This window comes from Pholis gunnellus (genome assembly GCF_910591455.1).
Source record: "Pholis gunnellus genome assembly, chromosome: 5".
NCBI classification, from domain to species: Eukaryota; Metazoa; Chordata; class Actinopteri; order Perciformes; family Pholidae; genus Pholis; species Pholis gunnellus.
The window spans coordinates 25,317,401-25,344,656 of NC_136531.1; the positions used below are offsets into that span (position 1 = coordinate 25,317,401).

The 27,256-nt window shown below is 41.9% G+C and overlaps 1 protein-coding gene across 1 annotated transcript; it reads right to left on the reverse strand.

Moving 5' to 3' along the window:
- Positions 1-4,353: 4,353 nt before the first annotated feature.
- On the reverse strand, positions 4,354-23,225 carry LOC306696635 (uncharacterized protein). The gene is made up of 8 exons (XM_079160295.1): positions 22,645-23,225; positions 17,806-17,909; positions 17,551-17,668; positions 17,009-17,145; positions 12,281-12,371; positions 11,688-11,803; positions 6,709-7,117; positions 4,354-5,509 (listed from the first exon to the last, which is right to left on the reverse strand). The coding sequence occupies exons 1-8, from the start codon at positions 22,937-22,939 to the stop codon at positions 4,824-4,826; spliced, it is 1,956 nt and encodes a 651-aa protein (XP_079016421.1). The 5' UTR covers positions 22,940-23,225; the 3' UTR covers positions 4,354-4,823.
- Between the last annotated feature and the right edge of the window lie 4,031 nt (positions 23,226-27,256).

Genomic DNA, 27,256 nt, shown 5'->3' on the forward strand with positions numbered 1-27,256 from the left:
ACCAGATGGAGAGTCTTTCAGTCCTTCAGTGGGCTGAGTAAGTAATCCCTCACTAAGACTACAGAAGTATCAGTAATAAGATTCCATCATTGAACAATGTAAAGGTCGTATAGTTGAGTTAAAAGTATTCATCTCTTGTGTTTGTGTCTCACAGGGCAGGACTCCTCTGTGCCTTTGTCTCACTCCTGGGGCAGCTGAGAGTGGACATCAACCAACCCATCATCCCAGGAAGACCCAGACCCACCACAGACCATTGAACCACTCTCAGCACCCCAGTGAGTCCGAGACCCAGTGAGTACAGTTACGTCCTCCCTGCCCCTCCACCACCCGCTCCACCCGCTCCACCCACCAGCCGAGAGGACGAGGAGCGCCCCGTCCCCACCGGCACAGAGGACCTAGTTTGTCTCCGTCTGCTTCTTCTGTGCTGGTGGGTTTGGGAAGCTCCTCACACACACACAGGAAGCCGTCAGCAGCTCTTTGCATCTGATCACAAACCAAGAAGCAGACAGACGGTTCAGGCTGAACGAGAAATCATTTTTAGTAAGTAAGTTTAGTAAGTTGAGGCAAGTTCAACCTGCCTCAGGAGCTGCTGATCCTGTTCTACTCAGCCATCATCCAGCCTGTTTTCTGCTCCTCCATCACTGTGTGGTTTGGATCGGCCACCAAACAGGACAGAAACAGACTACACCGGATTGTCAGGTCTGCAGAGAGGATCATCGGTTCCAGCCTGCCCCCCATCCTGGACTTGTACACCTCCAGAGTCAGGAAACGGGCTGAAAGATCACTGCAGACCCTTCACACCCTGGACACAAGCTGTTCCAACTCCTCCCCTCTGGTAGGCGCTACAGAGCCCTGTACGCCAAAACCACCAGACACAGGAACAGCTTCTTTCCACCGGCCGTCACTCATGAACAATAAATAAGTCATATTGCACTACTACCTCTGTTTGCTCTATCACCTCAATTCCATTGCCATTGTTTATAGGTTTGTGTTCACATGTGTGTGTATATAGTATGTAAGCCTATAAGTAAGTAAGTAAGCCTGTAAGTAAGTAAGCCTGTAAGTAAGTAAGCCTGTAATTAAGTAAGTAAGTAAGCCTGTAAATAAGTAAGTAAGCCTGTAAGTAAGTAAGTAATTGTTGTTTAAGTACTTACGCTTTTGTACTTGTTCTGTTGTGGTTTGAGAAGTTGTCGCTCTGTTCGCAAAAGAGGTCTCTCTGATGGATGTCGAATGATAACTGTAGTTTCCCAGAGGATTTCAGCTACCTATACAAACGTCATCAAAGGCGGTTATTTCTGACAAAGCATTCTATGACATCATCAAAGGCGCTAGAATGTCAATGACTGCGATGTTCCGAATGTTGGTCACATGACTAGACTTGGTTACATGAATTCCCCAGACTAAAAAAAATGCAAAATAGAATTACAAAAATATATTGTATTAATAAATGGTGTGTCTTCCTCTATAATCTTCCTCTATATACTCAAATAATGTTTTACTTTTCAAACTTAATTACAACGCTGAAGGCCATCTCTCTCTCTCTCGCTCACACACACACACACACACACACACACACACACACACACACACACACACACACACACACACACACACACACACACACACATCAAATTTGCTTCAAAATGAACACTTACAAATCAAATTATGGGTCAATACATTTGTTCAACACACGTCTCTCACTCGTAGCTCTGCCTGGTGACTGGAAGTCCGCGTCATACTGGAGAGCATTTATTTGTGAACTTCACAATAGTTGTGCAGAACAAAATCAGCATTGATAAGAAAAAGAAAGTCCTCTTTTTTTTTTGTTCATCGCCCTCTTCAAAGCCGCAAACCGTGACTTCAAGCGTCCGCTCAGTAGGGCTGATAGGACCGCTGGACACTTGGCTCTGAAATTGCTCCAATAATAGCTTGCTTCCTCCGTGTGTAGGTTTATTATGAAATGCAGAATTGAACTGCACAACAGCTGCTTGTATAGACAAAGCCTGTAATTCATTATCCATGTTGTCTTCTTCTGGCGGCGTGACGAATTAAGGGAAGGACACGTTGTATCTGCTAAGACCCGATCAAGTAGCGTACGTTTTCAAACAACACGGCGTCTGTAGCGTTTTCAAACCCCGGAGTAGTGTGGACGCTAGGCGCAAACATAGCAAAATATATGTGTTTTAAAGTGGAAACGTAGTAGTGTGGATGTAGCCTCACGGTCTTCTTACTATTTACAATATTAAGTGTTACACTTTCTCTTTTCATAACCAATTATATATTTTTATTAATCACAAAATCCTTGTAGTTTACGATACAGTATTGGTCCTATATTAAATGTGAAATGTCCACTGAGGGCAACATGCTCCAGATAAAAGTGATAGCATTTGTATTGTTCAATTTCATATTGAATATGATGGTTTGGAATTTAAACTGATCCCCAATGTAGTAACATTTCAACTCTCTTTTCATGTTGCTCAGTATATTTTCTAATTCAGTTCTCTGAGACACATCTGCAGACAGGACGCAGTTTTAAAAACACACATGATGAGAAGTGCTTTAAATGCTCACTTCACCGACGCTAACGCTCATTTTGTTTATGTATATATTTGTGGATTTATTTGTCCAGTCTTTATTTTTTCAATGAAACACTGAATAAATCATCTCTTCCATCATTTTCTCTAGTCATTTGTCTTTGTTTGAAATTTTTCTGTTTACATTTCATAAAATAGTTACAGGCTACTTTGAATCTAACTGTGCTCTAATAATAGTAATTGTTTTATACATCCACTATATGTATGCAAAATTGGTTATTGTCATGCACCAGCTGGTATTTTGCTAGTGATTGAAATCAGGACAGTTTATTAAAGTATGGTCAGAAGTCTGGTCCCGGATGTGTTGACAGCATTGACGTTAACTTAAGGAAGGACATTAAGGAGCAAAATGCAGTTTTCATGTAATTTGCTGGTCATGTTATTGTGAAGGACAGAAATATAGTCCTGGATGTGTTGACAGTATCTTACAGTATTTCATAATAACTGCAGTTAATATGAAATATTGTAAGATACTGTTTTAAATCCACCATCAATTTACAGCAATTCATTACAGTGTAGACAGGCCCCGGGTTGTCTGTTGGACTGAATGAAGAGAAGGATTAGGAGAAATTAAGAATGGCAGAAGAAATATCTAAGTTGTAAAAGTAAAAGTAAAGTGGCATGGAATGCAGATAGAATAGATGAATACAACTAAATAAATGAAATATTTGTACAAAATAAAAAGACTTGTAAAAACACACACACACTGTAGCTGTTAAAAACTTGATTTAGGGCAGCACAAAGCACAGGTAATGGTACTTTAAGATCACTTTCAAAAGCAGCACTTAAATATAACTCAGGATAATCAAATACTGCCAACTGAGAGCAGACAAAGGCTGAAGGAGCCTTTTATCAAACATATAGACAATCTCAAGTAATTAGTGGATGTAAAGGTATTCAGATCCTCACTGCAGTAAACGTACTAATACCATACTGATGAAACAATAACCCACTACAAGTAAAATACCTGCATTCAAAACCTTAGTCAAGTATGTTATTGAAGGAGCTGTGCCACCCATGTCGAAAAGGACATTTTTTGTTGAGGGAAAACCTAACTAGTAGAACACTGCTACTCAGTGACATTTGTTAATATTATAGTTCTAAACTGGCCTATACTATTTCAATATAAACCCACATGGAGCGATAAGCCTGGAAACCGTTTATCCTAACCAGAAGCTGTAAAAGCCGTTACTATCGCCAGATTTGTATCTTTCAGACGGTCCTTGAACACATCAGGTCCGAGGAATGCTTAGGTCAGTAAAAGCAACCAAAGCAAAGCCTAATATTCAGGTATTTCTATTCTGTTTTATTTAAAATCTTGCCCGAACAAACCTTTTGAACTGAAAAAAAGAAGAAAACTTGGATAATGTTGGATATATAGATCCCAGTGTTTTCCAATTTTTGTTAAATAAATGATCAAGGAAATTCAACTTGCTTTTCTTTCTTCATCTTCATGAGTTAAGGCATGATAACCGTGTAATGCTTCATAAAAGACAGTTTTGAGTTCTCTCTACTTTCAGCTGTGATTGTGCTGTTTCCATTGAGGTGCAGGACTTTTTTTGCTGTGAAAAACAAGGCCACAGAGAGTAAAATGTGACAGGAGCAAAAAACACCCCGAAACTGCTTGGGGTTCAGAGGGTTAAAGGAAGACCAGATGACATTTAAACCCATTTAACAAGAATGACATTACTACCAACAATTTCCCAAAGCATATCATAGTCTCATAGTTTTTAATGTGCTTTCTCTAACAAATCCAGGCAGCTTTTATTGTCAATATATTTCTGTAAAGCATGAGAAACAACTTGAGGACACCTGAAAACAGATTAATCACAGTGAATATCGTGTTTAGGTTGCAGGTATTGTCTTATAAGTCGGCTAATTGTTGCGTGGTATTGCAGTGCCGACTTTCACATCAATCTGCACCTCAAACTGCCTCAACCTACAGCAGTGACTACCTGGCACAACCCAGCAGTTCCCACTGTAACACAACATAACCGACTTTGGTAAACAGTCAGTTGGAATGTTAAGTACACATTAGTAGCCAATGAAAAACGATGTTTGGTCTTTTCTTTTACCGAGAACTCATAGTCATACCGTGTTTCATCACATGTCAAAGACACAAAACATCTGGAAATTACGAAAGAGTAAAGAAGTAAATATGGTAACTGCTTCACACTATTGTTGCCTTATCACTATTTACCACCCACTCACAGTCCAGCTACTCTGTGATCAGCCCAGTCCGAGGCCTCCCATGGCCTGAAGGCCGCAGCCTGTGGCGGACTGCTGGTGCGTCCTCAGGTTGCAGATCCAAGCGAACCTCTTCCCGCACTGGTTACAGCTGAAGGGTTTCTCCCCGGTGTGAACCCTCTGGTGCTTCTTCAGGTTGCCGGCCTCCGAGAAGCGTTTCCCGCATGTGTCACAGCGGAACGGTTTCTCCCCCGTGTGGACCCTCTCGTGGGCCTCCAGATTGGACAGGCCGGAGAAAGCCTTCCCGCAGGCTCGGCATATGTAGCTCTTTCTACGCTGTTCGCAGGCCGCAATGCTGTCAGCCTGGCTTTTGTTGTGGCGAGCCAGAAGGCTGGCTCGGTGTCGCGCGGCGATGGCCACCTCGATGCTGGCCAACGCTGCTGTGGATCCCCTGAACGACGGAGCCGCTGTGGAGCTCATAATCTTGTTGATTGAACTGAAACTAGAGATACTTGTTTTGCCAGCTCTGTGGGCGTTACTAACGGCGGCCGTGGCAGTGGACAGTGTGGTCCGTGCAGAGGGAACGCTGTGCTGTTGCTGAGAAACCCTGTTCCTGTCGCGATGCCTCTGCAGCTGAGCCTGTGCATTTCCTATCATGACTGTTTTTTTGCTCCATGGAGGCTGGGATGACGGAGTGTGCATCGACACAGGTATGGACATGGGAGTCTCTGGAGACAGACAGAAAAAAGAATCAAGGAGTCAGCACACATTTATTAGGTTGTTTTCTCCGATTTACTGAAAAATGACACGGGGCTTTTCTGTCCACATTCTACAATAAATCCATACAACAGTTAGTTCAGACCAATAACGTGATTGGACGAGAGGCATTGCTGATATAAAGTCTCAGGACTCTATAGCAGCACTCCTGGAATGCACCTTTAACTATGTGTCACTCTATGTAACTATGTGATTTATTGGCTGGTTATTTCATTAATGGTCGTTAGCCTATCTATCTCAGATTGCACCGCAAAGATTGATATATTCCTGCAAATAAGAGATAAATTATGAATGGTAGTCATAAACCAGCTGTCGTAGATGTTACGCAGGATGTGCAAAGAGGGACTCAACGCATCCTGTACATACACAAACCGTCTGATGGAGGACTTGAGGTGAGGGATGTCATAGCAGTGAGTGGGCATAAGTGAGATGCTTTATGTAGACATACAAAGACCACGATGTGAACTGTGATTCATAATGAGTCGGGAACATAAAAAAAAAAAGATCATAAAATACATAAAACAATGAACATTTTAAACGCCTGTCTCCTCGCCTCCTCTCTCCTCGTGTCTCTTCCCCGCCTCCTCGGCTCGCATCTCCCTTAGCGGGACTAAGATGCAAGCCAAGGAAATGAATCGAGGAGGCACAAAATGGGGAAATGAGAAAGACCCTAGCACTTAGTGAACAGTACATAAACTGCACAACAATGCAACCAACTCAAATCAATCAACACAGTCAAACAAACAATATCAGTGACATCATAGTTTCTGTTGTCTGTACACTGCAGAAACCAACCGAGTGATCATCGCTCTAATCTGATCATTGGAAAGCTTGTTCCTCTCAAAGACGATCTATTTTGAGTGTAAATAATGCTGGATTAGTGCAATCGGGAGCCAAAACGGAGACATCACAGGTCTGCCATCTCAAGAGTAGCATCTTAGTGTGGATGTGGAAGCACTCATCTAATCAGAAGTCTCAGTTTCTAGCCCTTCAAAATCAGAATCATATGATTGTCATTCATGCTTGTTTTTTTGTTTTTTGTCAAAGTTATCAGTGCCTGACATGATCATTTCTGCGCAACAACAACAAAACAAGAAGCACAACCGGCGACACATTAGCCCTCTACAAAGGAAAGGACACGATCTCTCACCTTGTGACACAGTTGGCTGGATTGGACCAGAGGAGTAACTCGGCCCTCTGCTCATCCTCACTGCTGTGGAAACGGAGACTTGTGGTGGCTGCAGCACGGATTGAGGTTGTGGTTCGGTCTCCACAATAATAACTCCATCCAGGTCACACTCTGCTGAGTCATCGGTGGTGAACGGACATGGAGGGCCACTGCGGGCCGACATAGAGTCACTATCAGGAGCCCAGCGGGTGAAGAAGGTCTCCAGTTCAAACAGAGAGTATTCAGAGTTGTCGGGGTTTCCGTTACTGGACCTCTGCTGTTCTTGTGTTTTGGGATTGGCTGGTGTGTTGGTGTCCGGTACCCTCATCTGGACTGCCACTGTACTGCTGGGGTCTTGCGATACCACAGGCGTCGTCTGAGGAGCTGCAGACTGGGGAGGAGGAAGGCCGGGGGAGAGTGAGCAAAAGAGATTAAGACAGATTAAGACTCTTAATGACATTGATCTCTCACTCAAAATTTGATGGACATCGAAACAAATAGTTGTCATATTGAGATATATGCCGAGTCACTTTCTTGCCAAGATTTAGATGAGAAAACAGATTGAATTCTGTCCTACCACTGTCTGTGTGTAAGTACGGAGCTGGAGGTGAAGTAAACATCTGATATACTTTGGTGCAAGCAGGGGCTCCTTAAAGGGCGTGTCCATTATTTTTTGTATTATTCAGTAGCTTCCTGTTAGTGTTCCTCGTGTATTCAAATCTGAACATTCTCATTTTTTGGTCAAAGTGAAAATGCTATTTTCCCAAGTTCAAACATTTTTCCCCCGTATGATTTTGCATGGAGACGTTGCTCCATTTACACTGATCCACAGTCAGTGTGTCAGCCGCTTTAACGTCCAGCCCTTCCAAACTGGGAACTGAAGCCGCTCTCTTCAAAGCCACCTGACTCCATTGACAGAAACAGTACTTTTACCTCACAGAACACGGGAGTGTTCTAACTAGTCCCTATTCTCAAACTTAGTACAGCTGGTGCTAGTGTTTATACATTATTCATTAACTTATTGATTAGCTTACTTTGGTAACCTACGTTACTGCTTTTCGCTAACGGCTGAGGGAGTTTCAATTTGCAAAATGGAATAGAACGCAGATGGAGTCGACCTTAAAGATAAGGTGTTGCAGGTTCCTTCTCTTGGCTAACAAGCTTAAACGAAATCCTTAAAAGAATAAGCAGGACTTTTTTTTATAACAATGCAGTGCTGTATACGCAGAGATCCTACCCTCTGCCTGTATTTTCGTATTTTGCGGTGTGCGGGACGTTTCTGGGCGTCAACCTCTATAAAAGTGTAGAGACCAGGAGCCAGATAGTTGGCATGCGTCCAAGATTAAGCTACAAAATGTCAGAAACAGCAGCAAAAATATATGTGAATGTGGCGAGGCGAAACATGGACATATCTGGTTCCACAACGAGAGTGAGAGAGTGCGCTTCTGCTCTCCTTGAGCCGGAAAGGAGGGGCCACATTTCAATGTTGTGTTTTACAGACCAAACAATCTTGAAGAATATCCATCGTCAGTGACATCATATTTCGGCAAATGTGTTGAGGATGTGGTGATAACAGCCAGAAAGCCTGGATGAATGGAGAGGTGAGGGCAACTACCCGGAGCCCAACACTTGCCTTTTGGTCAGGTGACAAGGAAGCATACAACACCACCAGAATGAGACTTGTTTTGGTCATTAATCCACAGCCATGAAAAGCATTTTAAGTCACGGACCCCACCACCAACATCCCCGGTGTGTGTATTGCTTGACAGCAATTCAATTTCTGTATTCACGTTTTCATCTGGGTTGGAGATATTTTTGAATCAGTGCTTGTGTGAACGGGATTTAGTTGTTTTTTTAAAGAACGAAGCAGGAATCATCACTGAGAACATGGTCATCTAACATCTCCTCCCCGCTAAAGAAAGCTCAGAAAAAGCGATTTTTCAGATGTTTTATAAACTTTTTTTGGCTGTCTTTTGTTCGGAATCTGTCAAAAGTCTGTTTGCACTGTTATGCTTACATTTTTCGGGCGCTCCCCTTTACGCCATTTCTGGGACCATCGAGAGCCTTGGAAGGCGAGTATTGTATATAGTTTGTATTGTTTTTGGGTGAACAACATTCCTTCAAGTCAACTTGAGAAGGACAAATTCTCGTGCCTTTGTATGTGTGTGTAGTGAGAACATTTCATTGTTTAACCCTGTTTTGTAAAATAATGAATATAGGAACCTTGTAACCATGAAGTCACTGTGGCAAAAAAAATGTTAGCGCACACCAGTCCCCGTGAAATCACAAATAGTCATTTTTACGTCATGTTAGTGTTCTGATTAATTAAACAAGATATATTATAAGTAAGCTTCAGTGTTGGTACATGTATATTTTTAAAGAAGGGGAATAAAGTGTATAATGTGCTCTAATTCTCCTCACTGTGAGATGGGATTTAAGAGGTTGGAACCAAGTGATTCCTCTGATGATTGGTCTACAAGCCCTGAGGCGGCTATTTTAAACGTGACTGAATACAGTGCATGTCTGCATGTTAGTGTCCCGATATCTCAGCGCTTCTTAACGTTCTTAATGTGACCGTCTGTGATTGTTAAATGTGCTGGACATCTTTAATATCTGAACGACTAACATTTAACCCGCACAGACTGACATACAACCGTAGACACAATACAACATTTTTTTTTTTATTTCAGCCAAGACTTAGATTGTAAAGCCCAGAAGGTGGTTTGGATTACATCCCACAATACTGGCTGAAAGATCCTCCCGAGGGTAGAAGTGCAGAAATGCTCATGGAGAGTCCAGAAATGACGTGAACAGAATGTAAGTGCTTCAGAAATGTAGTGGAATTGAATTCTAGATTGAGGCGTACAGACGTTCATCTGTACATATGGTTATTATGAATTAGAGGAATGTACTGTATGAGTTAGAGATTTTACGAGAACATTGTGTCACAATTTCGCAATGTATGATTTTATAATAAAAACACAAATTCACGTTTAGTTTAAAAAAAAAAGTTTTAATGATTTACATCACAAACTGTGGACATTAAGCAGGATTGTTGTTACAAAATTGTGACACAATTGAAAAAGCTAGTGTTACATTGACAGCGTATGTTGATGCTACAATGGCTTGTTTTGTACACGACCGTCACACTTTAAAATGACACATTCCTCAAGAAGAGAATTATTCTTGTAGATAAAACAAAGGAGAAATCCTTTTGCATATCCTGGATGCATTTCCACTGGAAGAACATGATTAAAATACAATTTAAAAAAAAATGCACACAATATTGCATTTAATGCATTAATAGAGCTGCTGAACCGAACATTTCTCCAAACAGTGTTTGAACTCACCACTCTGTCCCTGCACTGTCCCAAATGTCTGATTACCTCAGTGGCTGTGAGTTGTCGTTTGGTTTGTTTTGTAGATTGGTATCTATGACAACCATTGAAAACCGCCCAGCAACTCAATTAATAGAAATGTAAAAAGCCATGCCATTTATTTACCTCCACTTCAGAGATCTAAGCATGTATCTGCAACAGGCACATATATTTGCCACAGACCTTGATTTATAATTTGTTTATTATCATAGACATGATAAACAACAACAGGGTCACGTCATACTCACAACACTGCCGCTCACTGTTTTATGCACTAATTATTACAATTTCTTCTCTCAATGACACCCACCCTTTCCTGCAAAGATGTTTCACATTAAAAGCCTTCTCGTAGCTCAGCTTTGCCCCTCCTGCTCACGGGAGGCTTTTAATGTGAAACATCCATCCAGGAGTTTCATAGAAGGTCGTGCTCAGAAGATGTAGTAGAAGAAAATACAGTTCTGTAATTAAGAGAACGTGTTCCAAAAAGAGTAGTGAGTATGACATGACTGTCGGGTCACTCTGCTGGAATAAGTGCTGTGGAAATGCATCCAGGCTGAATTTACCACGTGAGCCATTACGGTGCCGGTAACGCCATCCCTCCTTCACAGTTAGGGACCAGCCTTAACTTGTTTGTGATGGCTATTATTTGAGAATTTACAAGTAATTTAGAGAAATATAGAGATATGCATGTAAAAAGATGGTTGTCATTTTAAAATTGGACTGAGTTTGGACTGACATCTGGGGCTGGAAAATAAATTCCATATAGAATATTTTGGCTCCAGGCCGGATGTGGTCATTATCTTGCTGCTGTCTGTATATTACAATAGTGGTTTGAGTTTAAAATGTAAGGCTGGTTATTCACAAATGTTTGTGTGATTTTGATACATAATAACAACATGTTTAGGTCTATGTCTAGGATGTCCCTGACTGCATGTCGTAGGTTTGTGGGTGGTGTCTCTTTTGGTGTTTTTTCAGGTTGCTTGGGTCAGAGAACCTCTCAGGGCAGAGCGAGCACTGGTATGGTCTCTCCCCGGTGTGGATGTTCCTGTGGATCTTCAGGTTCCAGAACTGGGAGAATTTTTTGCCGCAGATGCTGCATCCAAAGGGCTTCTCTCCCGTGTGAGTCCTGAGGTGAGATTCTAAATTTGCTGGCGAGGTGAACCCCTTACCGCAGAAGCTACAGATGCAAGCCCTCCTCCTGGGGATGTTCTGCTGCATGTTAGCATTGCTCTGACCCCGGCAACTGTCCTGACCCCGACTCTGACCTGGGTCCAGGAACTGCTGGGGCCCCTGTATCTGACCTAAAACCTGAATGGGGCTGGACTCCTCTGACAGATCGATAACAGGAGTCTGCTGCTGAAAGGACAGAGAGGTGTGGAAGCCCCTCGAGCTTTCAACAACCAACCCCTTTCCTGCTGAATTCTCAACAGCCAATCCCCTCCCAGAACCGGCCGGCTCTGCTGCAATGAGTGCGGTGGGCAGGTACGGGAGGGGGGCGCAGTGAGAGGACGGCCCCGGGAGGCTATCTTCATGACAATAACTACCCCCCCCATTGGTCCACAGTGAAGAACGCCCATAGCTGACCTCTGAGAAGCCCGGCCCAGACTCCTGCAGGTCACACAGCTGATTGGTGGACGTTTGTGTGATTTCATCGAATGGCACAACTGCTCTGTAGTCATCGGTGCTCGACTCCACCAAACCTGGAGACAAAGATAGTTATACTGAGTTGCTTTTCTCTTTCACACTCGAAGGTGGAGAAATGCACAGTTTCTGCTGCCAGGAAACGAAAAAAAGAGGCATTTGGCACATGTCCATCCTTGCATACGAGGTTGTTTTTTCTTTTCTACAAGCATCTTTTGTACTTGACTGCAGCATTTGATTTCTATCTGAGAAATATATGGACATGAGCGATAAGCTGGTATCTTATTACTGATATTGTGCTCATGTTGTAGTTTGCTTTCACAATGTTTAATTTGCCTTGCCACTGAACAGGAAGAGGGCATTTTATTTTGAAATCGATAAATACTAAATACAAAGTGGCCATGCTTGTAAGAGACATCTAAACTGGCATTTACACTTTGTGTCGTACGGAGAGTCTGCAGATCTCTGGTGACGTCAGAGGTGTGTGCTAATAGTGCGATCACCGCTTCAGATGGAAGGCAGACGTGTCCACTCACCCTCTTGTATGCTGAGGCCTGACTGGCTCCGAGTCCTCGTCGCTGGCTCCACCTCCTCCAGCTTCACCAGCACGACGACCGGCTCCTCCTCCTGCACACACACAAAGCAGAGTGCAAACAGCGTTGAGAAGAAGCGGCTTCATTCAAAACATGACGACGTGGCTTTAGAGTAAGATGATAAGTCTCAGAGGGCTTGTCACTGAAAAAAATAACTGCAAACATTCTGCTTACACCAAACCTAATGCAGATATTTGTTCAAATGTAGGGGCCCCTTAAAGGGAAATTCCAGTCTTCAGGTACTCACAAAGCAACATTCAGTCATACACAACAATGTGACTACCAGTCAGAGGAACCAGTCTACAAATCTTCATTCAGTCAATCATTGATTTGAACCTGCAGTATACTGAGAGCACGGACGGTTAAAGGTGCCAACATTGGAAATGATCTGGCATACCTGGTGCCTCCACATGGCTCTCAACATGGCGACGGCAGAGCCAGCGGATCACAGCTAACGGCGCAAACAAAGGCAACAGTGCCGACAGAGCTAATAGTGTACCTGGGATGGGAACCGGAGGATGGGCACTGCGCTAAATGATGGAAATGATTACATCTATCTTTTGTCAATACATTTTGAGGTTTTGTTGATAATAAATTTACAGAGCAAGATTATGGATTATGCAACAATAAGGGCACGGAGAGAGGATGAGCAGAGACACGTCACCGACTGTGCGGACACTTTTTATGTCAACGCAGATGAATGATTTTCTTCCCGTATTGAACGACTTCTCGTGGACGTTTTTATTTTGTTGCGAAGGCTGAGCCGGCGCTCTGCTGTCACACTGGAGACTGGACTTACCAGACTCTCTGAACGCGGGATTTCTTGGAGTCCTGCGAGCGCTCACTTCCCACAGCATGCGCTCTTTCTGCACCGTCACGCACTCCAGTCCATCAAAATGACAGACGGCCTTCAGATATTTCCGCCATTGGTAAAAATAATTCAGTCAGTGACGGAAAATCATTGGGGTTCACACGTTTGTCCCGTCATTGAAATTTTTCGTCTTATGTAGTCACAAGTTTACTCTTTTCTACCAAGTCGAGCAGTAAATTGAGAAGCAAATGCGATCATCAGTAGTTTGCTCACTGCAAAATAAAAGTCCTGCACCTCTATGGAAACAGCACAGTCATGGCTAGAGGTAGAGAGAACTCAAACATAGTTACCATGCCAGAAATCATAAGGAATAAAAAAACACAAGTTCAATTTCTGTGATAATATATTTTACAAAAATTGGTAAAACACTGGAACGTGGATGTTTCCAAGTGACCACAAGAGTTACCCATAGTTGAAAAAAAAAACATGGAGACTCCACATGCTTTATATATATATATATATTATATATTTTACAGCCTCTCCGCTCTGTGTTCAGCAGTCTGCCGTGCAGTCGAAGTTTCACGGGATTTTTGTCATGTGACTGTTGGTCTCTGACAAGTCAGTCATGGCTTCCTAGTTGTGATGAGTAGTGGAGAATTTTATGTTTTTTCAAAAGATCTGGTTAGAGCAAAAGGTTTAATTGTGGTGAGATTTTAACGGCTAAAGGCCCAAACGCGCTGGAAGCATCTGACGTGCAAGTTCGGAAGTACACCTATTGGGCCATGTGAAAGAACATTTTCGGATTCTTATTTTAACTGTCTTTAGTTTTTTTGTAAGAGTGAGCCGCGACAGATTCAGCAAATGCTCCGAACTTCAGGTAACTGTGACCAGCGTGCATTCATGAGGATAATTAAAGCCCCAATTGTAGCATACAGTATAAGGCTATGTGTCCTGCCCCATAAGTGTTCATCCATCAAACACGCCAACAGAGATTAAAAACAGAACTTTACAAGCTTGGAGTATTTAATCCTGCTTTCAGAAATCCATAAAGTCAAATCTGTACTATTTAAAAGCGTCAGCAGCAGAATTAAGGGGCCCGTTTAAGCCACGGAATGGGAGAAAATAACGGGTGCTGTTAACGGCGTGTCACCTGCGGGTCGTACCGTCACAGGAATCATTTTGAAAAGGATCGAATGGCTTAAAGAATATGTGCCATCATATGTGATGACAGGCCGTGCAACGGACTCCCTGGACTTTGACTTGCATTTAACCTGCAGGTGAAGAACCATCCATTCATCCATCTGTCTCTGCCAATGCGAGGACGCCGTCTAAAGAAGGCTGCTAGGGCATCCAAAAGAAGGAAGTCAGCCATGACGCGCCTTGTCACACTTCTCACTGACCTTATTATATACAGAGACAAATTAATCTTCAATTAGTACATAATTTAATTATTCATTTTTCATCTTGAGATGTTCATATTGATATATTATAGTGTTGCACAATAGCATCAAGTCAATTTTGAATTATATTATAAATCAAATTGTAGAGTTTGTGTAACTTATGGAGGATTTTCTAAAGCAAATTGCTTCAAAGTAAAATGACCATACTCAAAATTGGGGAATGCGGTAAGTCCTCCTAAATCACTCGTACGACCCTTTCTAGAACTGATCTGTTCGTATGAGTTGTTCTTTCATGAGGCCCATCGTTGTAATGGCCAGCACGCACTAAAAGCCTCATGATCCGTCAAACTACTGTGTTTCACATTTTAGAGCGTCAAATGAGGACCCTGCAACAAAAGCTGGTTTTTTGAGCCACAGCACCTGTTTGGAGAGAGCTGGAAGCAACATAAAGCCACAGATTTTCCCAAAAGGGACAATATTCTATTAAGGAAATAAATTATGAATTAATAATAATACTACTACTACTACTGTCACCGGTTAAAATTGTCAAGCTTCGCCGATGGTAGGTCACATCAGCGGTCATAGCTCAACGGGAATGCTGTTTGTAACTTGGCCGGTTTGTGTGCTCTCTGCAGGACAGCGTCTGTACTGTGAGGCAAGATAAGCTGCACATAAAACATACTGCAAAGGACTGCCTTGTTTGTTTGTTTTTTTACCTACATAACATTTCAAAGATCAGGCACATCCTGTCTCACAAGGATGCAGAACAAGTAGTCCAGGCATTTGTTACTTCTAGACTAGATTGCAATTCTTTATCATCAGGCTGCTCTAGGAAGTCTCTTTAGACTCAGCACTCAACACTTTTAAGAGTAAGCTCAATACTTTTCTCTCTGATAAAGCTTGTAGTCAGCTTTACAGTTAGGGCTGGCTCAGGTTGACTGCTGGGGACATCCTAGCACCACTAGCACCACTGAGCTCCTCTCGCTCCTCTTCATCTGTATATATTCATCCACGTTACTGACTTTGGTTCTTCCTCAGTCTTTGTGCTTCCTTTCCTCAAGGTTGGATCGTGGTTATGTCTGGACTGCAATGCTCTTTGTCGCAAATGTGTGATTTGTGATACACAAATAAAATGTAATTCACTCTGCAACCTCTGTGTGTCTAATAAAATAACAAAAGAGTGAAACAATTTAATTTCTTTCTTTTTTTAATGAATTCTAATACATTCTAACAAAAACTACAGTGACCAGCTGCAAGCAATTATTGAACCTTTTTAAAAAGTAAACTATATATTTGTGAGTTTTTTTTACATCAATCAGAAAGTACTTCGACATACACTAACACATTGTGGGCTTGAGTCTGCACATGAGACTTTTTCCTACTAATACAGACTCCTTCTTTAAAAGGTTTTGGGGAAATGAGGCCCAGGACAAGGAGTATCCACTCCAGCAGAAAATGTAAATGCAGTATCATCCTGGTTGGACGATACTGCACATTCTATACGCTACTAAAAATATGTCTCCACTATTCAGTCTGAAAACTTGTGAAGAGAGAGATGTTCAAAAAGTAAAGTATCATCACTCAATTTGTTTGTCCAAAAGCTGCTTCAATCTTATTCTTATTGATCTCTTTAAAAACAGTCACATTTAAAAAAAAAACTTTTGTGGGAAATAGGTTTAGAAAGTTTTTAAGAAGGTTCTTTTTACTAATTATTTTCATTCTGTTGAGCAGAGAGTCTATTTTTCTTCCTGCCAACATAGAGTCTTTGCTGGATTATTACATCCTACAGCAGATGTCCAGTAAGAGGACAGTTCAGATCTAGTCCCAGGTCTCCTCTTCAGTAGAATGTTACGGGTGGCTCTTTTGCTGGTGTGTTTTCAGGTTTCTTATCCAGGCGAATCCCTTGCCGCACAGATCACAGCTGTATGGTTTCTCTCCGGTGTGAACTCTCTCGTGTTTCCTCAGGTTCCCGGCCTCGGAGAACATCTTCCCACACGTGGAGCAGCTGAAAGGCTTCTCCCCCGTGTGGACGCGTTGGTGAATCTCCACCTTCTTGGGGCGGTTAAAAGCCTTGCCGCAGTAGCTGCAAACAAACAGTCTTTCATTGGAGCCCGGTCGACGGTGCACTTTGCTGCTGTCGGCGAAGGGCTGGGACGGGGGAAAAGCGGGACCGTAACGATAGCGGCCATTAACGCTGGAAGAGGTTGATGGGAAATCTGTCGCTGCCATCGAGTATGAACAAGACGACCTCATTCCTTCCACTTCAACCACAGAGTGCTTGTCAAAAAACTCCCCAACCAACGCGTTAGCGCTTTTATTGTCGTCACACAACACGTCAAACTGTGAATCATTGCTGCCGCCATCAATATACTGGTGGGGGTTTATTATTTCCTGCAGTGAGTCTCTGCCCTCAACAAAGGCACTGCGTTCACATTTAAGGAGAGGAGAGGAGTCACTGACCTCCACTCCTCTGCTGCCGCCGGTACGCCTCGTCCTGTTGCTCTGAATCTGGGACTGACTGGAAGTGGACTGGGTGTCCTGCAGTTCAAGGCTGGGTCTCTGTCCTGCAGGTCCACGAGAGACACACTCCACCATTCCTTTAGACAGATGGTGTGGGGCAAAAGAAGAATAGAATGGTTAAAAACTCTCTTTTAAATGATGCAACATGGCCACGGTTTTTAATTTCTAGCAAAAACACCAATTTATGCACGAGAGGTTTCACATATTTTATTGTCAAAAAGTATGCGGTGTCTAACAAAAAAAATGATATTTTCTCAGACTTGATTAACTCCTCTAAGGCTACAGAAGACATTATTCAGACCATGTGTAAAATCAGTGGAGTGCTCCTTTAAAACGAGGAAAGAAGTAGTGAAAGGAATCTGACTGAGTATTCAATGTCAATTTTCAGTGCTCGACTGTTTCCCATGCTTCAGACAGTGGGTCAGTACTGGAAAAGTATTGATTTTTAATACTCGGCCTTACACAGGGTAGTGTGTACTCACCATCATCTCCTATAATCGCCACGTCTTCCACCGTTTCTTCAACTCGTGACATGTTGGCCTCCACCTTCTCCTCCTTCACCAGCACTGCCTCTGGCTCCACCAGCTCCACATCTGGAGACTGCACAACAAGGCACGTTTGTCACTTCCAGGGTTAGGTTCCATGTGGCATTGCTCGGCAGCCAACCCGTCCCATCCCCGTGTGCTTGATTTTCTACACATGTCTCGGCCACCTTGACGACCTCGCTGAGGGCTTACCTGACTTTGCATGCTGTCAGAATGGATCGGCTCGCCGCTTGCGACCCCTGCAGCAGCTCTACTGGACCACAGGGCCACAGCCATCCGTTGCTCAAAGGCACCAACTACACAAAAACAAGAAAAATGTCTATTATGGAAACACTGACAGTTTACATTTCAATGGTCAGTATTGACAGTGTTACTACAGTGGAAGCAGAGATGGGAAAATGCAAAACTAAATGTGTATTCCACATCATAACACAGTTGTCTTTAAATAAGTGTCCAAACTGTTGCTACGGAGTGTTTATCCAGGTCAGGGTACTGAGATATAATCCGTTTATATGGAAAGCAGACACGTTTTTTCGGAATAAAAAAAACTGACTGAATTGAAGAATGAAGAAAGGTCTTATTCTGGTCAGTACTATGAAGAACTTCATGATGAAAGGTTAACAAAACCGTGACTTTTCATGGAATAATGCTGTGATGAGGATTCCATTTTGTGCCATTTCCCAGTTTGTTGTTGTTGAGGGACAAAGGACGCTAACAAACAAACGAAACCTGGCACACGCATTAAAAATGTTCTAATACGTGCGTGTGCTTGGGTGTGTCAGCGCACACTAAAATGTTGACATTTTGACAAAGCAGCCCTCGCAGTAAGTTTCACTGAGATGTATGAAATTTGGTTGGCAGATGTATCACATGTAGATACAAAATAAAGTCTATTGGGGCCATAATCTAAAACCAACAGGAAGTCGGCTATTTTGAATTTTGTGTGAATTTTTTCCAGGTACTGTTCTTTAACAAACTCCTCCAAGAGAACTCATCAGATCAACTTCAAACGTGGTCAGTACAATCTAGAGACCTGATGAACTTATTAAAACCTTTAGGTTTCATGGAACTGTGTTGATGTGGCTTGGCGGCCATTTGAAGTGACTCACCATTAAAAACCAGCTGTTGTAACTCGACTGTCCTTGGATACAAACTGAACATGCTTCCTAACAGCACAGGCCTGAGGACCCGCCTCCAATGCTTTAGCCTTGTCCATTCCAGTTGTTTTACTGGCTGTACTTTTACCAACAACTAGAATGCAGCTGTGCATATACACAATGACACAAACTCTTTCTGACTGCGAGACGAGTCACCTAAATGAGAAACAAAGTAATGCTGACGAAATGTAACATTATTGAAGGTGGCAAAGAAAAATACAGAAAAAATAGGCAAAGTATTAAACTAATCAGTAGACAAAAGTTTAGAAACAATCACGTATTCGCTACTTGATTGGTTCCTAGCAGTCATGACGTGTCCTTCCCTGATTCGTCACCCCCCTGTCACGTGACCGTTTCCCAGAAGATCACAAACAACATTGATTACCGATCGACTACCAGGTTAATTTAACATGGACAACTGATTACAGGTGTTACTGACCGTGATGTCTTTACTAGCAGCTGTTGTCCAGTTAAAGTCTGCATTATTACGGAGGAAGCAGCTGTTATTGGAGCGATTAGCGAGCGGCGTGTCCAGCAGCGTTATCAGCCCTATGGAGCGGACGTCTGAAGTCACGTTAGCGGCTTTAGCGAGGGTGATGGACACAAAAAGGACTTTCCTTTCCTTATTAATGCTTATTTTGTTCTGCACAACTATTGTGAAGTCTGCAGATAAAATGTTAAAGAACAAAAGCAGTAAATGCTCTTCAGTAGGACAGATAAGACACCAGCAGAGCTACGAGTGAGAACAGACAACAACGAAACCGAGAGGGAACGAGTGAGAGACGTGTGTTGACCACATAAATTTGATGTGTGAGAGATATAGAGCAAGACCTGCAGTCTGAAATAAAACTTCTAAAACTTTCTACGAAATGTGTCTGAGTTCATAGAGGAAGATTTTAGAGGAAGATTAAGTATCAAACACGACCTTTCATTGTATGTCTTTTAACTAAGCAACCAATCTACTTCCTGTTTACACCGGCACCCACCCGCATGCCCAGTGTACGTGAAGAGTCACGCGATATTCGTTTTCAGGCATTTTAGTCTGGACGGAGATCATTTAGAAAACGATTGTGAAACGCCGTGTGGACGGAGAGGTAGACGGTAGTAGTGTGGATGTAGCCTAAGGCTCTCTGGTACGCACAATTACACATCCGGTTAATCTGAAAATGAAACAGAACAGGTGAGACTAGTCCATGTGAGTGGAGGGTGAATTTGGAACCACAAGGTCCCACTTGCAGATGTGTCTACATTTGATTATTTGGATGTTACATTTCTAGCTTTTCCCCACAACTATGGCCCCAAAAAGAGAAGCATCAGAATCAAACAATCCCACTTGAAAACAATATGGCTTTATCACCATGGAAATCACTATTACATGACACAGAACACAACAGGGCTGTTTTTAAGTCCTGGGACACGGTTTACATCACCCCTGCAAACCCCTAATGACAATACGTTTGTAACGTGTCTGAAGTATGTCATATGAAATGAGAATCAAGAACCGTATGATGTCTGAACTGTTCTCATATGTTTAGATCTGTGTTTTGTTCTAACAAGCTCAAAAAAAGTGACAGAATCCAAACATTGCTAAAGATTTAGCCAGTGTGAGAAGATATGTAATGATTGTGGTCAGCTGTAGGTCATAAATGTGAAAAAGGTGATTGGGGACATTGTAGCGATAGCTCAGTCCGTGGGGACTTGGCTTGGGAACCACGGGGTCCAAGTACCGAGTGTGAACTTGTAGCCAGAGGTGGCATTGAGCACCGGACCCCCCGAAATGAACCAGGCGTGGTAGCAAAGTCTTGTTAATGTAGGACGACTCATACAAGCAAAGGTGGCTCAATTATTTTAGGGTCATCAACGTGCACCGGTCAAAGAGTCCTGCAGAACTCGTATTTGAAGATGGCAAAAAAAAGGTTACTTCCCACACCTGTTCAACACTACAGAGGATGTAGGACCTTTACTGGTGCCATGACAACAGCATATGCCCGTCCAATGCTGTATGATCGGATGGACAAGCGAGGAGAGAAGAGCATTGATTCTGACAGACTGGATCCCAGGAACAGGTCTGTTTTACTATATTGTGGAGTTTATGTCAGCAGGACCACAATGCTATGCAAATCATACTCTGCACAAAAGCATCCAGTTAAAAAATGGAACAAGACGGGGATTAACTGCTGAGCAACAGTCAAAGAAAAAGAAAGCGATGCAGAAAAGAAGCTGATTCGTCTGAAGGATGTCTTCTACCACTCAGCATTGCTGTGTTCCAGCCTTAGCGCTTCTAGACAATTATAGAAGACCACGGAGTTTGTCGAAAATTCTTACTTGTGCCCAAACAGCAACTAAATCTTTTAAAACAACAATACCTACCAGACTATATTCGAGAGACGGTTTAGAATTAATTTTAACACACACACACACACACACACACACACACACACACACACACACACACACACACACACACACACACACACACACACACACACACACACACACACACACACACACACACACACACACACACACACGTTGACAACAACTATGCTTGTTACTGTAAGTGCAATAAAACAGCGATTAAAATGCAAATTCTTCATCAATTAGTGGTGCAACGGATCACAAAACTCACGCTTCAGATCGGATCAGCACCAAAGAAGTATAACTTAGAGATCCCTGATCATGGTGTTATATGCCGATACTAGTTGCCCATCATTGATGATCCATATTGGCAGATACAGATCCCTTTGTAGTGGGATTATCGCGGCTGGTCTACAAGGATCAAGACTATATATTTTTTGCAAACGTCCCAAAAATGATTTCAACTTCTCTGAAGTCAGTAAACCATCACAGGCTATTGGAGGTACTGAATGTCTACACAGGCTTTTAATGATCGTATCAGTGAATAAATCGTGTTGTTCCTTTATTGTCTTCTGTCTCGATCTCCTGATGACGTGGTGCTTCACTTCTACACTGTGATTAGCAGCTTTAGCTTCTCTCTTCATCTTTTTTACCGGTTTAGAGCTAGTTTGACAACTTGGATATATTCTTCAAACACAGTGGAGACCCCTCTGTCTGCTTCTCTCTGACATTTATTCGAACTTCCTAAAATGTTGACAATATTAGTGCAGTTAGTGACAGTGTGGGCTCCCCAGCAGCTTATGATCATACCTTTAATGAAATATGCATTGAGACCATTTCTAAACACGGTGAGAAAGCCTAATTTTTGGTGCAATTTGAAGTCAGTTAGTTGAATATCACGGATATGAATATGTGTGGGGACATTATGACACAGACTCGTATGTCCTATGTCTCGCCTGAAGCTGAAACTAGTGACTGCTGCCTCTTCTCATGTCATCTTCCAGAGTCTGTGACATACAGTGAGGAGGAGCCACATGTTGATGGTTTCGACCGTTTTCAACCTAAATTAATTTTACTAATAGACATCTGTATGAACTAATTTTGAACTTTGGTGGTTGTTGTTGTTCTGCCTTCTCACGTGAAAGCTGAGCTTATCCTTATGCAGCAACTACAGTTAAGGTAAACGGTGAGCAGGCTGCAGAGACTGTCAGTCTTCCGACCACTCAAAGCGCTGTACAACGCATGTCACCGTCATTCTCCCATTCACACACATACACTGATGGCAGAGGCCACCATGCAAGGTGCCACCTGCCAACCCGGACCCTTAACTTATTCACAGTCACGGAGAACTGGGGGATGGAGGACGGCCCTCTCTATCGCTGAGCCACAGAGGCTTAGCTACTTATTGGAAATACAGAAGGAAAAATAGCATTGAATTGTGTGTTTGAATGCAAAGACTGATCTGGGTATATACGATAAAGTCATATACTGTCGTGCATCGTTATCGTCATCTTACCGGAGGAAGGCGAGGACTCTCGGAGCCTGTCGCTGCTGTGGATCTGCACCCTCGCCCGGCTACCGTTCACGGCACTCTCCCGAAGCCTCCGCTCGGCGTTGCCCCGGGCCATCTTCAGCTCCAGGAAATGCAGCTTCCTCTTCATGGCTTTGTTCTCTCTCTGGCACTGAGACATCTGTAAACTCACCACCGCATAGTCGTCGTCCACAAGCTTGCATATCTCCGCCACTGCTGCGTTAGCCAGGACCTCCATAATGGAGGCCAGCTGGGTCTGGAAAGCCAGACGGCTGGACATCCTTCCTACACTCGGTGGCTCGCTTGGCCGCTCCGTCGTTTTTAAAATACCGTTATACTCCCCTTGTAGGATTATGGAATGCTGGAGGTTTGGTCAAACCATCACAGCTCTAGTGGAAACTCTACGTGTTTAAATGTTGAGCTGGTGAGAGAAGGCTAAGCTAAAGTAGCTTCTCCTCTGTCCGCAAGCAACGACGGCAAACATATCGCGTCATTTCCTGCTATAGAAACACTTCCGGTGCGTTCCAAATCGCCAACCTTTGTTTCTTCTTTTTACATCAGTACGTCCTGCAGCTACTCTTACAGTACTGTACTGTAGTATGCCCACCATTGGGACGTACCACTTCGTCATAACATTGCGCCTTGAACGTTGACCCTCTGGCTCATATATATATATATATATATATATATATATATATATATATATATATATATATATATATATATATATATATATATATATATATGTATATATATATATATATATATGTATATATATATATATATATATATGTATATATATATATATATATATATGTATATATATATATATATGTATATGTCACACAACCATAGCGCGAAATTTGAAGTAAAAACTATGCAATTGATTAGAAACACAGCTCAACGAGGTCGCCAGTAGCGGAGGTCAACCCGGAGACCTCTGCTGTTTGTAATAGATGTAGTTTCAAATGTTGAAGTTATATTTGCATGCTTTATATAATGTAACGTGCTGTATGACATCATCAACAGTAAACTTACTTAATACATTCTTATATTTAGTAGTTCTGTCCTTTTATTTGTATCTCTTTATTCACTTCAACAATTCCTATTTCTATTCATACCATCTATTCGACGGATCACCAGTGGGCATGTTATTGCTGGTAGATGTTGTTTTTGTTGTCAAATGTATTTTAATGGAGAGATGCAGCTGTTGGCACTATGGTCTGTCTGCACGTGAAGCAGCTTTACATTTAAGTTAATAGTGGGCCGAGCACCAATCAAGTCGGAGCGGAGGACCCTTTGTTCTTCTAAAGTTTATTATTATTATTATCATTCGGTCCCAAGCACCAACGAAGTCTGAGGGGAGGACTTAGTGTTCTTCCAAAGATTATTATTATTGGGATTCGAGCACTGACTACTTTGGGCAAAGGCCCTATTGAAATCATGAAAATGAATAGGGCCCGAGCACCGACAAAGTCGGAGTGGAGGTCTTATTGAAAGTCAAATATTTATTATTATTATCATTAGGGCCCAATCACCAATTAAGTCGGAGTGGAGGGCCTATTGTGCTTCTAATGGTTTTAAAATGTAGATAATAACTATTATAATTATGTATTTCGGAGAAGGAACAAGGTGCTTGGGTTTCTCAAAATCTTGTGAAAGTTAGCACAAAAATCAGACTCAGCGAAAATAGTGATCTGATATGGGTGTCCTGCGGTTCGGACAAAATGCCCCGAAAGCGCCACCTATTGAGTAGCCCCGCTGTGGGTTTCACCTAGCTGTATGAAATTTGGTAGGTATATGTAACACGATGGGACTACAAAAAAGCCCATTGGAGCTATTTGTAAACCCAATAAAAAATGTTACTTTAACAAACTCTTCCTTAAGATTTAACCCAATTAACTTCAAATTGAGTCCATATCATCTTCAGACCTTTGCAATTAAAAGTTATCAAAAGATCGAAAATGAAGCCGAAAGTTGTTGTAATTTGGCTGTACATTGTGTAATCTATGTGTATATGTTTCATAACATTCCAACCCTGAAGACATGTACATGATCATTTCGAATCATAGTTATAGCCCCACCCAGTGGTAACAGGAAGTTACAGGTAGTTTACTTTTAAATCCTCTTCCTCGAAGATTAATCACACCCAATCTAAAAACTTAAGACCTTGATTATGCTTCATTCAAATTGATGTAACTTGATTTCACATGGTCAGATCTTTTTCAAATATCTCTTTTTTGATGAGACTCAAGGCCTGAAAACATCTGTAGGCCTATTTGATTCACCATTATACACTAAGCTGTTATAACTCAACTGTAGTTGGGTCAAATCTGCCCCAAACTTGACATGCCTGATAAGAGTCATGGCTTGAGAACTACTGCATGCCAAAATTCACTCCCAGTCAAGCGCCACCTACTGGGCACTATGGCTGTGTGAAGTATTTCACAAATACAGGTCCAAAAATGTAGGGGGGTTCAGGGGCATACCCCTAGACATTTTTTATATATATATATATATATACATTTAATAAGTTTGGAGAGCAAAATGTGATGTTTTAAAAGCATATCAGTTGGCATTAGTATAAACAATCTGTCAAGCAGTCAGACATGAGAATCAGGTTAAATGTTGCTATAAATGACCCACACTACCATCTGAAAATACAGAAGAGGATAGAATGATCACAAAACATCCATTAATGAATGTTGATAGAAGTAATTAGTGTTCACGGAAAAAGCTAATTCACACTACCCATCTCTCCCTCTGTATTCCCTTTCTCCGTGACTCCTCACTTGTCTCCCTTGCCAGTGTATATAAATAAATAATTAACTAATTATATACACCTTCTTTATTTTATCTTGTTTGAGTTTGCAACATTTTGGATTTGAATTATATCTCAAAAAGCACATAAACAAAAGCAAAATGTGTGTTTTACAATGATATCTGTATACAATAATAGTATGTTCACACTATGATTATGCTCGGTGTTTGTGCTGTTAGATTGAGCCGATAGGTTCCACTGAATGACCCAAAGAACATACTTCTGGTAATAGCACTTTGAACTGGATTAAGTACGTTTTTGTTTGTGAGGATCAGCATCATGCTAATCCTATCATCTCCATATCTCCATCCCCTTTCTTTTTTCCTCAGTCTCCTCATCTTGTCTCCTTCCCTAAGCTGAGCATTGATCGACACCATTGTGTCTCAGTGTAGAAAGTAAATACATGGCTACTCAGGGGTTAGAGTGAAACTCACTAGCGGGCATCACTGGCGTCTTTTTAATGTAGGGCAACCACACAGAAGCTTTTGGTTAAAAGATGTGTGTCTGGGGATGACTGGCATTGAAAAGAGTAATATTGAAGTACTTCACTTGAGTTTTTCCATTTTCTGCTACTTTATAGATCTACTCCACTACTGCGAAGAGGGAAATGTTGTACTTTTTACTGTACATTTATCTGATCGCTTTAGTTACATTTTACAGACTCAGATTATTAAAACAAAATATAATCAACTAAATAATTATGTTTTATGATAGAGTAAACTACCCAGCAGTATACATAGTGATTAGAATGAGCTACACCTTCACCAGCTGCGACATTAAAGTGATTAAGCGACTGACTGTCAAGCTCAAAACATTGAAGGCTTAAGCCCCTGAAAAATGACCTGGTCCACGCAGGAGATACCTTCTAACTGGTGAACGCAGTGTCTGACGGTCACAGAAGTGTACGACCACGTCAACCAGCGCCCCTGACACCCTCGATGTGCCCAAAGGTGTGAGGTCATCGCTGCTAGTAGCTTTCATTTTTTATGTCTTCTACGCTAAAAAGTCACTAATACATCTCACGCTGGGGTTCATTGAAGATGAATAATTGCTTATGAATTGCTTTGACCAAGGACGCTAGGACAGCTGACGCAGTCTGTTGTTTGTTCCATGTCGTTTTTTGGGGTTCAGTCGATACCACATTTAAAAAATTCGATAAGATACCGATTCTTTTTGTTAATGTAACGTTATAAATACCTATACTGATCATTTATTAAACGGAATGTTGTTTTTTTTCCAAAATAAGTCATTTTTAGAAAAAAAAAAAAAGATCATTACACTTTAAGGCAAATCACATATACAGACCATTAATAACAAATTTATTACAAAGGCAAGTTAGAGTACAGTTAAATAAAACATTTGTGCCACTAAGTGTAAAAAATAATCCAATATTTTACAGAAATACTATGATTAAATAATAATCCTCCTTGTTGTTTTTGGATGTTTGAAGAGCTTACTCGTGCTGCTGCTGTGTGTGTGGCACTATATTGTCATGAAATAGTGCATCCTTCTGTATTTTCATCTACAGGCGAAAAGTCGCACTACAACACGCTACGTTTCCTTCCTGATATTCTCTGACATGTTTGATGTGAAGTGTGCGACTAGGCACCGCTGTGCTCTGGATTCTGACTGTGACACAAACCAGCTAAATACATCAGTGCTGTTTCGCCACAAACATTATACAAAAGTGGTGAAAACGTTTGGAAGTGATGCAGCCACCCACATTTGTATTCATATAATTCTAACATGTATATATTGTTAAAGGACCCAATACCA